General features: G+C 42.6%; 1 protein-coding gene across 2 annotated transcripts in view; it reads left to right on the forward strand.

The window, feature by feature from the left end:
• Positions 1-1,997, forward strand: part of LOC139565477 (G protein-activated inward rectifier potassium channel 1-like) — a 35,239-nt gene extending 33,242 nt beyond the window's left edge. The window contains exon 3 of one of the 2 annotated variants that reach the window (XM_071385852.1): positions 789-1,997. In XM_071385852.1, the coding sequence (XP_071241953.1) occupies positions 789-1,435 (647 nt within the window). In that variant the 3' untranslated portion in view covers positions 1,436-1,997. The remainder of the gene's footprint in view (positions 1-788) is intronic. The other variant, XM_071385853.1, reaches the window with a different exon arrangement.
• Positions 1,998-15,363: the final 13,366 nt, after the last annotated feature.

The following is a 15,363-nucleotide window of genomic DNA, read 5'->3' on the forward strand; positions in this document are numbered from 1 at the left end:
ATAAACAACAGGTAATTATCATTAAATGCATTACAACACTGATCAAAGGGATGAGTCACCTAGTGATTGCCATGGATACAAAAGAACAGCTGTAAAATCTGGTAGGATGAGGTTTCATTGAGACAGAGCTAGATATAGAAATAGAAAAGAAAGGTATCTAGCTATGACTCTCAGCCTAGAAAGACTTGCAGCCAATATGTCCTTTAGTCAGCTGTTTCCATCAAGCTTATTTGAGCCAATGGCCCCACACTCTGCAGAGGCAGAGGGAGGTAAACAGTGAGTGAAATATCTCTGCCGTTTTGTCTCAGGGACAGCCTCAGCCAAACCTATTAGTGGAAATGGTTCGATGAGTAACAGTGCCGTGGCCATTTCTACACGCCGTCAGAGGAACGGCAAACGTCTTCCGGCTAGATTTACGGACGCATCAGTATTTAAATCTCCCCTTTATGGCTCGAGTGAGGGAGGTCTGTGCCAAAGCAGGTCTGTGTCAGGAAAATTGCTCTTTTCTCATGCTGTCAGACAACAATTCAAAGACTGAATTGTTTAAACACATGATGAGAGTGGAAGAGAAAGAACAAGGGGGATGGAAGCAGAGGATTAGATAAGCAGGGGGGTTGTTTGCTGTTTAATTTTCTCCTTTCTTTGACGTCTTATTGTTTGATGGTAACTGAACTCCACAGTATTTAAAAAAATGACAGTTATTACAGGTCAATTTAACACGTGTTTGTGCTGCCTAGTCAATGCTTAGAGGCTGAGTTTTACTTAAAAAAATTCTCTCTCTCTCTTAGGTATGACGTGTCAGGCGCGGACGTCGTACACGGAGGACGAGGTGTTGTGGGGCCACCGCTTCCTGCCCGTCATGTCTCTGGAGGAGGGATTCTTCAGGGTGGACTACTCCCAGTTCCACAGCACTTTCGAGGTCAACACCCCACCGTACAGTGTCAAGGAGCACGATGAGAAGTCCTCCCTGCCTTCGCCCCTCTCCACCCCCACGCTGGGCGAGAGCCACGGTGCCGCCCGACGTGCCCGGGTCTTCTCTGTAGACTGCATCAACACTACGGACCGGGAGGAGCGGGCGGGGCAGTCCAGACTGCCCAGTAAGCTTCAGAGGATGAGCTCGTCTGGGAAGGAGGACCTACAGAGGAAGGTCCTGATGCTGAGCTCCCAGCACTCTGAGAAGGCCTGCAGTACTGGAGACCTGCCTCTCAAGTTGCAGCGTCTCAGCTCCTCCCCCGGCCCAGAGGCTGCAGATCGGCTGCAGCTCAAGGCCTTGAAGGTGGGCTTTGAACCCATGACCCAGTCCACTGGAGACCTGCAGCTGCCCCCCACTCCAGTCCCCGTCCCCGCACGCATCCACACCCCTCTGCCCTCAGGAGGGGGCCGACCAGAGGACAACCTGCCGGCCAAATTACGCAGGATGAATGCTGACCGCTGAGGTCATCGTGACCAGACTTTGCATGCATCCCAATGGAACCCTATTCCCTATATAGTGCACTACAATAGAACAGGGCCCATAGGGGGCTCTGGTCAAAAGTAATGCACTATGTAGGGAATAGGGTGTCATTTGTGACGCATCCCCAGAGTCTACCTTCTCTATGACCACACATCAAACTATGGAGACAGAAAATGAAATGTGACTGAATATACAAAAAGACAATGATATGGAAGGGAAAAAAACTATGATGGACGGTGTGTCACTATTTCTGTTTTTTCAAACACAATCTTTACTGGAATTACTGTGATTTTTGGGTGTTTTATAGCAACAGTGTTCGTACTGGTCACACACACACACACACACACACACACACACACACACACACACACACACACACACACACACACACACACACACACACACACACACACACACACACACACACACACACACACACACACACACACTAAAGAATTGTGCATGTATACAATCAATCCATCTGAATGCATTACATACCCCCCTCTCTTAGTTTTAAACAAATAAAATATATTTAAGACGATAATATGTGGTGTACCTGCAACTTCCTTTGTCTATATTCTAGTTTCCATCAAAGGGAACATCTACTCAGCTATGAATACAGTTAAAATGCAATCACACTATTTTGTTATTATTCATAATTGGGGCAGTATGTTATAGTGATCTGTTACTCATTCGTTTACATAATACCTTTGTTTTTACATTCAACAGGCTGTTGACGGCCTAATCTTAGCTGCTGGCGAGAAACACCTTCCATAACAGTTCCATTACTCCTTTGAACAGTGAGTGGATAATGGACTTTGCTGATACCAGAGAGAAAACAGAGTCTTCGTCCCAAATGGCACCCTATTTCCTAGATAGTGGAGTGCACTACTTTCTTACCAGGGCCCATAAGGAATAGGGTCTCATTTGAGACGCCGACAGAGGCTTGTCCTTGGTGGTGATTGGCTGGTGTTTGGGAGTGGAGGATGGGGAGGATGGGGAGGGAAACAGTGGAGGAAGTGTCCACCCCCTTCAGACGGGCAGAGACAAGCAGCATGGCTAAACAGACATACAGACACACACAAACACACACACTCTTTCAATTTACTTGAAGCCTATTGTAGCTGAAGTGAATTATGATTATTATATAGAATAGGACACACATTAGTCACAAGACTTTTCTCTCACAATGACGTCTCCATGATAAAGTCCAACGGCAGACTTTTTAAGGACAGAAGCTTTGAAATGGACACAACCTTTTACTCATCCGAACAAATGGAGAGGAAAACGTGGAGAGGGAGAGAGCAATGAGAGAGCAATTTATCTTGGCCAGGTCACAATTGTAAATGAGAACTTGTTCTCAACTTGCCTACCTGGTTAAATAAAGGTTAAATAAAAACAAAATGGAGGACTGAGAGAAAAGAAAGAGTGGAGAGGGTCACCTGAGCTCAGGGACAGAGAGCAGAGTAGGCTTTGGGATGATTAGTCCATGGCTTCATCCCAAATGGCCCATAGGGCTCTGTTTAAAAATATTGCACTATAAAGTGGAATGGGGTGCTATTTGGCACGCAGCCAATACAGGTCTCAGTGGGATTTAGTACTCCTATGAGTAGAGGGCTCAGACCAACGGATGTATGATAGTTAGACCCACCCACCAAGCTCTAATTTCTCCACCAATGCCACAAAGGGAGGAGAATCGATCTGGGGAATTGGATTTTCCCTACTTAAGGTGCACGCCTGAACCGACCTGCGTGGAGCGATCTCTAGCCTCTGGTAATGAATTCCTCACTGCGTTCGCCCACTCAGAGTTTAGGATAGAGCCTAACCTGATCCAAACGCTACAACCTTTTCATTTAGCAGCATAAAGAGTCCGTAAGTGTGCGTGTGTGTGTGTGTGTATTAAACACTACACTCCGTCCACTGGCTAAGCAGAGGATAAGTCACCCAATCACACTACAACAATGAATATAAATAGCCTCATTACAGTAAGAGGAAAGGGACGAGTGACCGGGACTGAGCTCAATCTACACCTCTTCAGAAGATGATTACAATACACTCTAATATCATGGTCACAGACCGTATGCTCTTAAACAAAGATGTCATACTGTGTGAACGAATAGATGCACCACACAAGAGCGTATTACTCTCATATACAGATGTAGTCTCTTCATTTGTTGCAGGAGAACTTTCCTGCAATGAAGAAAACATTTAACTTGTAGTGTATTTGAGATTTAAAAAGGTTTCTGAAATAATTCTCACTTTGAAGTTTCGGACTTAATTTTCCATTATGAAAAAATTATCAACCCCTACAAAAATGTTGATGAATTATAATCCACAAAATACTGTGATTCACATTTCCTGTTGATGCAGGATTATTATCCTGCTGAAGCAAACTGGCTCAAATTAAGATCCTTCATACGTACATCACTTCGTCAATGTCACTATTAGAGACTGATGTAAACGCTCTGACTGAAGATACATGGTTGGCATGACAATGAGTGACATGGAGTTGGCAGTGACAGCGTGAGCAGACTGGAAATCAGGCTAGAAGATACTCTGGACCTATGGACATCACTCATTCTTATCAGTTCTCAAAAGACCGATTTAAAGGTCTGTCGGGAACTCGCTACATGCTAAAAATAAGGATATTGAAGACCTTTCCTGTGCCCAATCATTTCCTGCTCCATATTTTAATGTCTTATTCAGGAGTGTCAGAGGTTATTTAGGTAAAGATCTGTCTCAGAGATAACATCTCCACTGGGGAAAAATACCAGGAGCATGAATAATTGGTTTGCGTACCAAATGGCACCGTATTCCCTATTTAGTACACTACCTTTGACCAGGGCCCATAGGGAATAGGGTGCCATTTGGGACGCTCGTTTTTGGCATGGTGAAGTACAGCACAGTGAGATTAAAGAACAGTCTCCCTTTAGATTGTCTGTTCTGTTCTGCCCCCGAGTCTGTTTGTCTGGCTCACTGTCAATATCCCTGTCTTCCTCCCACAGCTTCAGTCCTTGGCTTTGATAATGGAGAGAATACAGTTGTTAGTGAAAGTCTACACACCCCTTGAACAGTCTTCACATATTGCTGCCTTAAAATGTAATCTAAAAAAAAGAGATGACATTTTATTTATTTCCTACTGATTTACACAACCTACTCTACATTTTCAGTGAAAGAAAAAATTCTAGAAAATGTTCCAATTTACAAAGAAATATAAAATGATGATGTATTGGATGCGAATATCCTCACACCCCAGAGTTAAGACTTGGTGGAAGCACCTTTGGCAGCCATTACAGCTGTGAATAATTTTGAATAAGATTCTACCAACCTTACACAACATTTTAAGGCAGCAAAATGGGAAGAATGTCAAAGGGATGTGTAGACTTTCACTAGGCACTGTATGTACTTTAATCACAATAATTATTATAAAAAGACGTAGCTGCATTGGAATTATAGTTAATTAAACATCTTCTGAACACATCCATACACTAAACACAGACAGACAGAAACACACACACACACATACAGACACACACACTTACATATCTTTGTGTAATGTCACCAACTTTGGTGGAGGTGGGAGGGAGATGAGTTATTCCATTTCTCCTGTAGATTGATGTGTTGCTGTCACACAGAGAGGAAGAATGACCGGCCATCACATTAGTGTTTCTACAAAAGGATATGTGCCTGGCCGAGCAACCACAACCACAAGACCTCTATGTTTTTTAACTTGTAACATATAATACGAATTTTAATTCGTAACATATCAAATGGGTGATGGACATCCACAAATGAATACATACCATACTAAACGTAACATATCATACTAAATGGAGTGTCCGGGATTGACGTACAGAATAATTACAAATTCTCTGAGACCAGGTTGAGATAACTTTGTGGTTGGAAATAAGTTTAAGCCAGTGTACCACCGTGGTAAAGTTAGTTCGATGTTGGATATCTCTATGGGGATTTAGGCACCGTCAATAAATTAAACAATGTACAGGGGACAATATTTTCATGTTAACAACCTATTAGTTTTCTCATTAAATGCTTTCAGTATTTATTATTATTTTTTAGATTTTTACAATTGGTTTCAGGTTTTTAAGCCATGGAAATTTGGAGCTATTGAAATGTCAAAATATTGTCCCATGTACAGTGCCAGTCAAAAGTTCAGACACACCAAATCATTCAAGGGTTTTTCTTTATTTTTGCTATCTTCTACATTGTAGAATAATAGTGAAGACATCAAAACTATGAAATAACACATATGGAATCATGTAGTAACCATAAAAGTGCTAAACAAACCAAAAAAAACATTTTATATTTGAGATTCTTCAAATGGGCCACCCTGTGCCTTGATGACAGCTTTGCTGACTCTTGGCATTCTCTCAAACAGCTTCATGAGGTAGTCACCTGGAATGCATTTGAATTCAAAGTTAAAAGTTCATTTGTGTAATTTCTTTCCTTCTTAATGTGTTTGAGTCAATCAGTTGTGTTGTGACAAGATAGGGGTGGTATACAGAAGATTGCCCTATTTGGTAAAGGACCAAGTCCATATTATGGCAAGAACAACTCAAATAAGCAAATAGAAATGACAGTCCATCATTACTTTAAGACATGAAGGTCAGTCAATCCGGAAAATTTCAAGAACTTTGAATGTTTCTTCAAGAGCAGTCGCAAAAACCATCAAGCGCTATGATGAAACTGGCTTTCATGAAGACCGCCACAGGAAAGGAAGATCCAGAGTTACTTCTGCTGCAGAGGATAAGTTCATTAGAGTTAACTGCACCTCAGATTGCAGCCCCCAAATGTTTTTCACAGAGTTCAAGTAACAGACACATTTCAACATCAACTGTTCAGAGGAGACTGCTTGAATCAGGCCTTCATGGTTGAATTGCTGCAAAGAAACCACTACTAAAGGACACTAAGAAGAAGAGGAGACTTGCTTGGGCCAAGAAACACGAGCAATGCACATTAGACTGGTGGAAATCTGTCCTTTGGTCTGACGAGTCCATATTTTAGATTTTTGGTGTGTATTTGTGAGGTGCAGAGTAGGTGAACGGATGATCTCCGCATGTGTGGTTCCCACCCTGAAGCATGGAGGAGGAGGTGTGATGGTGTGGGGGTGCTTTGCTGGTGACACTGCCAGTGATTTATTTAGAATTCAAGGCACGCTTAACCAGCATGGCTACCAAAGCATTCTGCAGCAATACGCCATCTCATCTGGTTTGTGCTTAGTGGGACTATCATTTGTTTTTCAACAGGACAATGACCCAATACATCTCCAGGCTGTGTAAGGGCTATTTGACCAAGAAGGAGAGGGATGGAGTGCTGCATCAGATGACCTGGCCTCCACAATCAACCGACCTTAACCCCATTGAGATGGTTTGTGATGAGTTGGGCCACAGAGTGAAGGAAAAGCAGCCAACAAGTGCTCAGCATATGTGGGAACTCCTTCAAGACTGTTGGAAAAGCATTCCAGGTAATGCCAAGAGTGTGCAAAGCTGTCATTAAGGCAAAGGGTGGTTACTTTGAAGAATCTGAAATATAGAATATTTTGATTTGTCCAACACTTTTTTGGTTACTGCATTATTCCATATGTGTTATTTCATAGTTTTGATATCTTCACTATTATTCTACGTAGCAAATAGTTAAAAAAAAACTTGAATGGGTAGGTGTGTCCAAACTTTTGACTGGTACTGTATGTACATTGTATAATTTATTGATTGTCACTAACTAGCCACATAGAGATATCCAACATCGAACTACCTTTACCACGATCAGTGTGCGTTCCGAGAGAGAATTTACGAACTAACACCCACGTGTTAGTGGGAATTACTTGAAATCAAACCCAACCCTCAAATATGCCAAGGAAAGCAGAGACATCATCGATCCCCTAAATCTCAGACATTCTCATATTGTAAAATACTGACTTTATGACCAAAGTTATCCTATTTACACTTTTCAGTACATTTTGAGACTAGAATAGAATTGACTTGCCACATATGCCGTTTTCAACCAGGTTTTTGGTTTTAAGGTTTAGTTCCTTTTTAAACAATTGCTTGCTGAAGTGTACAGCCTGTCAGTGTGAGTCTGAATGAATCACAAGTGTGAAGAGGTGGGAGGAAGGGAGAGATGTCAGTCATAAACATGCACTTCACACTAGTGGAGGCTCCTCAGAGGAGGAAGGGAGAGAACCATCATCCTCAGTGTAAAAAAAAGTGAAATACTAAATATATTAATGTCACCAAATCATTGATTAAAAACACACTGTTTTGCTATGAAGGTCTGCAGTAGCCTCAGCTTGCACTCTGTAGGGTAACAGCATGGTGTAGCCGGAGTACAGCTAGCTTCTGTCTTCCTCTGGGTACATTGACTTCAATACAAAACCTAGGAGGCTCATGGTTCTCCCCCTTCCATAGACTTCCAGAGGACATACTCCAAATTATCAGAGTTCACCCGTTCAGAGAATGAATCTAGTACTGAAAGCATAAGCTACAGCTAGCAACCACTGCAGTGCATAACATGTGGTGAGTGGTTGACTAAAAGAGAGAGAAAGACAATAGTTAACTTTTTGAACAAATTCATTTCATTCAAAATTAAGGAGAATTGGTTGTATTTTTTTAAACTTTCATTTTCACTTAGCTAGCGAATGCAGCTAGCTAGTTTCGCCTACTCAAACACCCGGCTCAAACAGAGAGGGGTGCAATGTTAGCTAGCTGGCTATGGCTATCCAACACTGAAACTCTCCCATTTCAAGGCTTTATTAATTTATTGCCACCTGGGCCAACTGCTAAACTGCTTGCTGACTGTACACTGTGCTGCATGATTGTAGCGGGTTTACTAACGCATTAGCTCTACTAGCTATGTTGACATGACAACGATATAGGCTGTGTGTAGCGGTTAGTGGTCATGATATGAAGGTTTGGTCACAGACAGCTGATGTGTTGTGCACTGAAGAAAATGTGAGGGGTGGAGAGCGCGTAGATAGTTGCAAGAAGGAATTATATATACAATGAGCAAAGTTATCCTGCTGTTTTTATGTGGCTGCTTTGAAAGAGAACCGTGTTTGTGTTTGATGAGGGATGTATTAATTCGGCCGATTCTGTTGAAAACGTTTCTTAAACTGAAGTAAACGGAAAGAAACAGGGATAAAGATACCTGAATTTGTCCAAGAGAAATTCACATTTGCAACTGTTGGACTAACGATAACACGCTAGATCAGCTAGATGCAGGCAAGACTGTGCAAGGCGGTATTGAATGTGTCACAGTCTGTCACCTTGATTGCTCAAAATTCTCTCACCCCATTCGCATACGTTGTAAACTCTCATTCATAGGCTAGGTTGTAGTAACCTCATGATGGATACACGGAAATTTGAGTTTCATGTAGTAGCCTAAACCTATCGATGTTACATTGAGCTGGGTCAATGGAATATGAATGGCAGTCATCCGATGTGCTGTAATAGAAATAAGATGTATCATCCTCCCTCATAAATGGCACCATCCGCCACTGCTTCACACACACCATATGGGGGGAGGAAGGAAAAGAGCTCTCTCTTTGAGTGTCTCTTTCTCTCTAGCTCTCTCACACACACAAACACGGACGCAGGCACACATAGGGCCAATTGTGTCAACCTTCACCACAACACTTCTAGCTGCAACATTCCTCAAGCGGACACAAACGAAACGACAGCTTCCCTCCAACAACACGACAGTCGCCACGGCAATCTGGGAGCCTGTCTGCCCTGCAGTGATGGAGGCTTATCCCTAATTTTGCAGTCAGTTTTTAGCATGAGTGGCCAGTAATAAACTGGTCCTGAACATCTCTAAAACTAAGAGCATCGTATTTGGTACAAGTCATTCCCTAAGTTCTGGACCTCAGCTGAATCTGGTAATGAATGTGTGGCTGTTGAACAAGTTGAGGTGACTAAATTACTTGGTATTACCTTGCAAACTGTCATGGTCAAACATATTGACTGAATGGTTGTAAAGATACACTTTCTTTCCCTTGCTCCTCTAAATTGGAGCTTGAACTTGACTGCACCTCCCATACATCTCTGATTAGGGCTAGATGAAGAAGCTAAAGCTAAAACAAACCCAATGGAAACAGCCAAGAAATTATCCGAAAAAACCCCACATAAAGCAGATCAATGCAAATCTACTCTTACAGAGAAAGTAGTTACTGCATTACTGGTCTCATTGATTAGACATAACATAGTCAATGAAAATCTGGGAGACTCTAATTAGTATGATATGTTACGTTTGGTGTGGTGCCATAAATCAGAAGGTTACTTAAGGCAAAAATGAAAGGAGGGTGGTTGATTGAGGTGAATGGGTAGCTGTATAACGCTAACGTCTAGAAACGCTAAGGTCTAGAAACCCAAAGGTTGCGTGTTTGAGTCTTACCATGGACAACTTTAGCATTTTAGCTAATTAGCAACTACTCTACTTATTACTTTTAGCTACTTTGCAACTACTTAGCAAGTTAGTTAACCCTTCCCCTAACTTTAACCCAACTCCTAACCTTAACCCTAACCTTAACCCCTAGCCTAGCTAATGTTAGCCACTTAGCTAACGTTAGTGTTTGCCACCTAGCCAACGTTAGCCACAACAGATTGTAGTTCATAACATGTAATTCGTATTGCAAAATCATAACAAAATTGTACTTATTACAATTCGTAAAATAACATGTGAATTGTAATTCGTAACATATCATACGAAATGGATTATGGACATCCACAAATTATACAATACATACCATACCAAGCATGACATATACCACTAACGTGAGTCTCCCGGATTTTTATTATATTACGTCTACTCCTGAGTCCAGGCTGATATACCTGGTCAAAGTAGATGCACTATATAGGGAATAGGGTGCCATTTGGGATGCAGCCTGTGTATATCACACAGGTCTCTGGGGATGTACAGATCCACTCAGCATAACCAGAACACAGATCGAACTGGCCAATCAGTACCTGTCTTACTGACGCACCTCAAACCCTGACCGGCACGAAACACCACCGGAGAAGGGTAGGGGTGTATGTGATTCTGGCAGAATTTTTCTGTGAGTCAGGTAGAGTTGACCATGGCCTCAGATCACCTCACATCGATTGCAGGGCACACTGTCTCTGTTTAGACACACGCACACGCACACGCACACGCACACACACAGATAAACACAACACATAAACACATCACAACAGACTCCCAGCAAGATAAATGTTACATTTGAATAATGCCCTCAAGGTACTTGAGACAAACAGTAGCCATAAAAAGATATGGCAGCTTCTAAATACTTTTTTACATCAAATTGACCTCTAGTCCCAATACGCTACAAATCAGTCTCAAAATCCTACAGACCAGTAAAACGACTATCTCAAAACACAGCAGCTTTATACCTGTTATCTATTGGAGAGATCTCTGGGCATATTTATTTGTATTTTTCTGAGTTACATAACATCCTGCAGAGCATCCTCGACCAATGCAGTGGACGGACTCTGTGGCCAATGAAATGACAGGAAATTGAACAAGCCTGCAGGTAGCACCACTTGAAATTTCCACAAGGACACGTGGCTTACTGGGGATGTGTTAAGGAAAACAACGCCAGGGATAGAACAGAGATGACTTGACACACACTCACAACCCTTCCTGCCTCACGCACACACATGCACACATGCAAGCGCACACATGTAACAGTTTAACTTTCGTCCGTCCCCTTGCCCCGACCCGGGCATGAACCAGGGACCCTCTGCACACATCAACAACAGTCACCCACGAAGTATCGTTACCCATCGCTCCACAAAAGCCACAGCTCTTGCAGAGCAAGGGGAACCACTACTTCAAGGTCTCAAAGTGAGTGACGTCACCGATTGAAAAGCTATTAGCGCGCACCACCGCTAACTAGCTAGCCATTTCACATCGGTTACACACACACACTTGTTTTACTATCCTTGTTGGGACCAAACAATTGATTCCCGTTCAAATTCTTATTTTCCGTAACCCCTAAGCCTAACTCTAATCCTTAACCTAACCCTAAACCTAATTCCTAAGCCTAAAATTGTGTTTTTCCTTGTGGGAACAGTTACATTTTCCTTGACAACTTGAATGAAAAACAATCCCGCGTGAAAGTTTTAGGCCTAGACTCAATCAGATCAAGCGTTAACTGGCGAGAGCAGCAAGCAGCACGGAAGCTGTTTTGGCAGTTGTCTGACTTGGAACTGTGTTGGAGCCTTCACATCAGTGAGCAGCTGCTCTTGCCATCTTTGTCGCGAAGCCACACCCGCCCCACTCGCGTCAGCCCACACGTTCTCGTTCTGAACTACTATGTAGAAATATTTACGCTCAAACTGAAATAATCATTCAACAAAATAATAATCCTAATCGAGGTCTCACATTCCAGTGGTCGAACTTGTGAACAATGCTGCATAGAATTTCTGTTAATGACAATGTCCGCTTCAGGTATAATGCCGGGAGCCACTCGTGGATTTGACAGCTATAACGCAGTTCCACCTCCGACACCGTCAAAACAGCTGCTATGTAGATGTCGGCTAAAGCGGGTCTCATTGAATAGAGCCCTTAACATGTGAACTCGATACGATTCTCACATATTAACGTTTAATTTCACATGTGAAAAGGTGGTGTTAAGATGTTAACTCAAAATGTAATACATGTGAAAATATGGTTTCAAATGTGACATTTCAGCCTAACATGTGAAAACAGCTATTTCACATGTAAAAAAGCAATTCTGCATGTGAAATTAGCATTTTCACATGTGAAATTGCAAATCTTACATGTTTTTTTTGTAAGGGAGTACCATTTTAAAATCCTCTAACTCTTCCTGCCATTGGGATATTGCCTGGGTATAAGCCACGCAACGCCTTCAGACAACCAAGCACCCTCTGTACGTACATGGGCTTATCCAGGCCCCAGTAATTAGGCACAGTGAGACAACTGCATTGATTTGATGTGAGCTTTGCTATTCGGTCTCTGGATCAGGAGAAAGGAGTACAGCTAGGGAAGGGTAGAGAAAGGTAGAGGATTTGAGTGGGAGCATCTCCATAAGGGTAATATAATAACGCAGAAACCATGTTTTTGAGAGAAGATCAGTGGTGTAAAGTACTTCAGTAAAAATACTTTAAAGTAGTTTTTGGGGGTATCTGCACTTTACTTTACTATTTTTGACAACTTTTACTTTTACTTCACTAAATTCCTAAAGAGAACTATGTATTTTTTACTCCATACATTTTCCCCGACACCCAAAAGTACTCTTCACATGTTGACTGCTTAGCAGGACAGGAAAATTGCCTAATTCATACACTTATCAAGATAACCTCCCTGGTCATCCATACTGCCTCTGATCTGGTGGACTCACTAAACACATGCTTGTTTGTAAATGATGTTTGAGTGTTGGAGCATACCTCTGGCTATCTGTAAATATAAAACAAACAAGAAAATGATTTGCTATATATAAGGAATTCTAAATGATTTATACTTATGATACTTAAATATATTTGAAACTAAATACTTTTACTCAAGTAGCATTTTACCTGATCACTTTCACTTTTACTTAAGTCATTTTCTATTAAGGCATCTTTACTTTTACTCAAGTATGACAATTGGGTACTTTTTCCACCACTGGAGAAGATCGAGTTAAGTCAGGGCCATACTGTTACAGTAATTGAGCAGATACTAGCAGATACTGTTTGACAGCACAACCTACTTCTGATCAACCAATGATAACAATCTGCATATATATATATATTTGCTCAGGCTACTACAAGTGGATTGTGGTTAAGACACTGTGAGACATACTGTGCAGGCTAAGAAAGTCCTCGTCACGGACTTTGGAGCCACTAAGAGGGATACATCTGTATTTATAGGTCTATATTTATGGGTGTCAAATTTGAATATCCAGAGGATTAGAGAAACCATGCTAATAAATTAAGCTGCGAGCGCTAGCTTCATAAGTCTGCCATGAAACACAATTAGGCTAAACACAATGAAAACAAAAACAGAGCAATTATGAACTCCCCATTTATTTACACACATTAACACACGCAGGTGCAAGCACATTCGTTTTCAGTACACGCATGCAAGCGCACGCAAACACACACAATTTAACGTTGATCTTGTTTAACCCTGCCCCACTAGACTGAGTGAGACAATGATTCATGTTAGTGTGCGTGCACAGGTGTGTGAGTATACAAATCCTGTGTGTGTATGTGTTGTTTGTGTTTGTGTGTGTGTGTGTGCATACGTGTGTGAATATACAAAGCCTGTGTGTGTTTGTGTGTCTGAAATGTTACATTTGTATGATGTGTAGGTGTGTGTGCACACTGTACATGTGTATGTGTATTTGTGTATAAGTGTGTGTTAAAAGGCCTCACAGTGCCAGCCAAGTCTAATTCGATTCACTAACACACCATTACCATTGAACCCTTCCCTGTGGTAAGAGATAAATAAAACCCTGGTGCCACCAACCTGTAAACATGAGTAATGGCTGCTCTCCATGGTCCATGTATCTATTTACTCCTGCTCTCTTCCTTCCCCCCTTATTTATTTCTGTTTCATAGCCCTTGCTTCATGGCCTCCTGCTCCAGTGCTATATTGTGCCTGATAAGCGCTTTTCTCCCCGGCCACATCGTTTGTCTGACAGTACCTCTTTCGTTGAAATTATACTTTTCACACACCCAAACTGTCACGCCCTGCAGGCCATGCAGTCCGGGGCCCGCAACGAGTCCGGGGCCTGCAACGAGGGCGCCCAGTCCGGGCCCCGCAGCGAGGGCGCCCAGTCCGGGGCCCGCTACAAGGTTTCCCAGTCCGGGGTCGGCACCAGGGTTCTATTCCCCGCACCAGAAGCGCCACCAAAGTGGGGGGAGCCAGAGGCGGAGGGGGGTCTACGTCCCGCACCAGAGCCGTAAAGGAGGCCCACCCGGACCCTCCCCTTTAGAGTCCGGTTTTGCGGCCAGAGTCCGCACCTTTGGGGGGGGGGGGGGGGGGGGGTACTGTCACGCCCTGGCCATAGAGAGGTTTTTATTCTCTATTTTGGTTAAGCCAGGGTGTGACTAGGGTGGGCATTCTAGTTTCTTTATTTCTATGTTTTCTTTTTCTTTGTGTTTGGCCGGGTGCGGTTCTCAATCAGAGGCAGCTGTCTATCGTTGTCTCTGATTGAGAACCATACTTAAGTAGCTCTTTTTCCCACCTGTGTTTGTGGGAAGTTGACTTTGTTTAGGGCACATAGCCTTTGAGCTTCACGGTTTGTTTTTGTAGTGTTTATTGTTTTGTTCGGCGTCATTTTGATTAACAAAAGAAAATGTACGCTCACCACGCTGCACCTTGGTCCTCTCCTTTCAACAGCCGTGACACAAACATACACACGTTGCAAGGAAAACAAGACACACACACACACACACACACACACACACACACACACACACACACACACACACACACACACACACACACACACACACACACACACACACACACACAAATACACGCACACACACATCTAAGAGTGAGAATGTATGGATTACCATCGCTCTTTCACATCACAACTGGCCTTCAGCAGCAAACCTTTTGAAGCTTTATCTCAAATGTATTTATTAGTCTGTAGGGGAGAGCTGATGCGTATTTGTAGAGAAAGAAAGAGGGCGATACATTGAGAGAAAGGGAGAACAAAGGATGGGGGGGTTCAGGAGATAAAGACAGGGAAAAGGAGGGAGGGGCCTCTTCATTGCAGAGTGCCATAGGTCAAACAGAACAAAATGACCTTTTATCATCCTGTCTTCTCTTCAAAAGCTTAATTGGGTTTCCAGGGGAACCTGTAAATTACATCCATTTCTCCCCTTCACTGCCCTGCTATGCCCATCCAAATGCCCAATCAGGTTCCTCTGTTTAACATGAAG

Source organism: Salvelinus alpinus, chromosome 36 (genome assembly GCF_045679555.1).
Source record: "Salvelinus alpinus chromosome 36, SLU_Salpinus.1, whole genome shotgun sequence".
Lineage (NCBI taxonomy): Eukaryota > Metazoa > Chordata > Actinopteri > Salmoniformes > Salmonidae > Salvelinus > Salvelinus alpinus.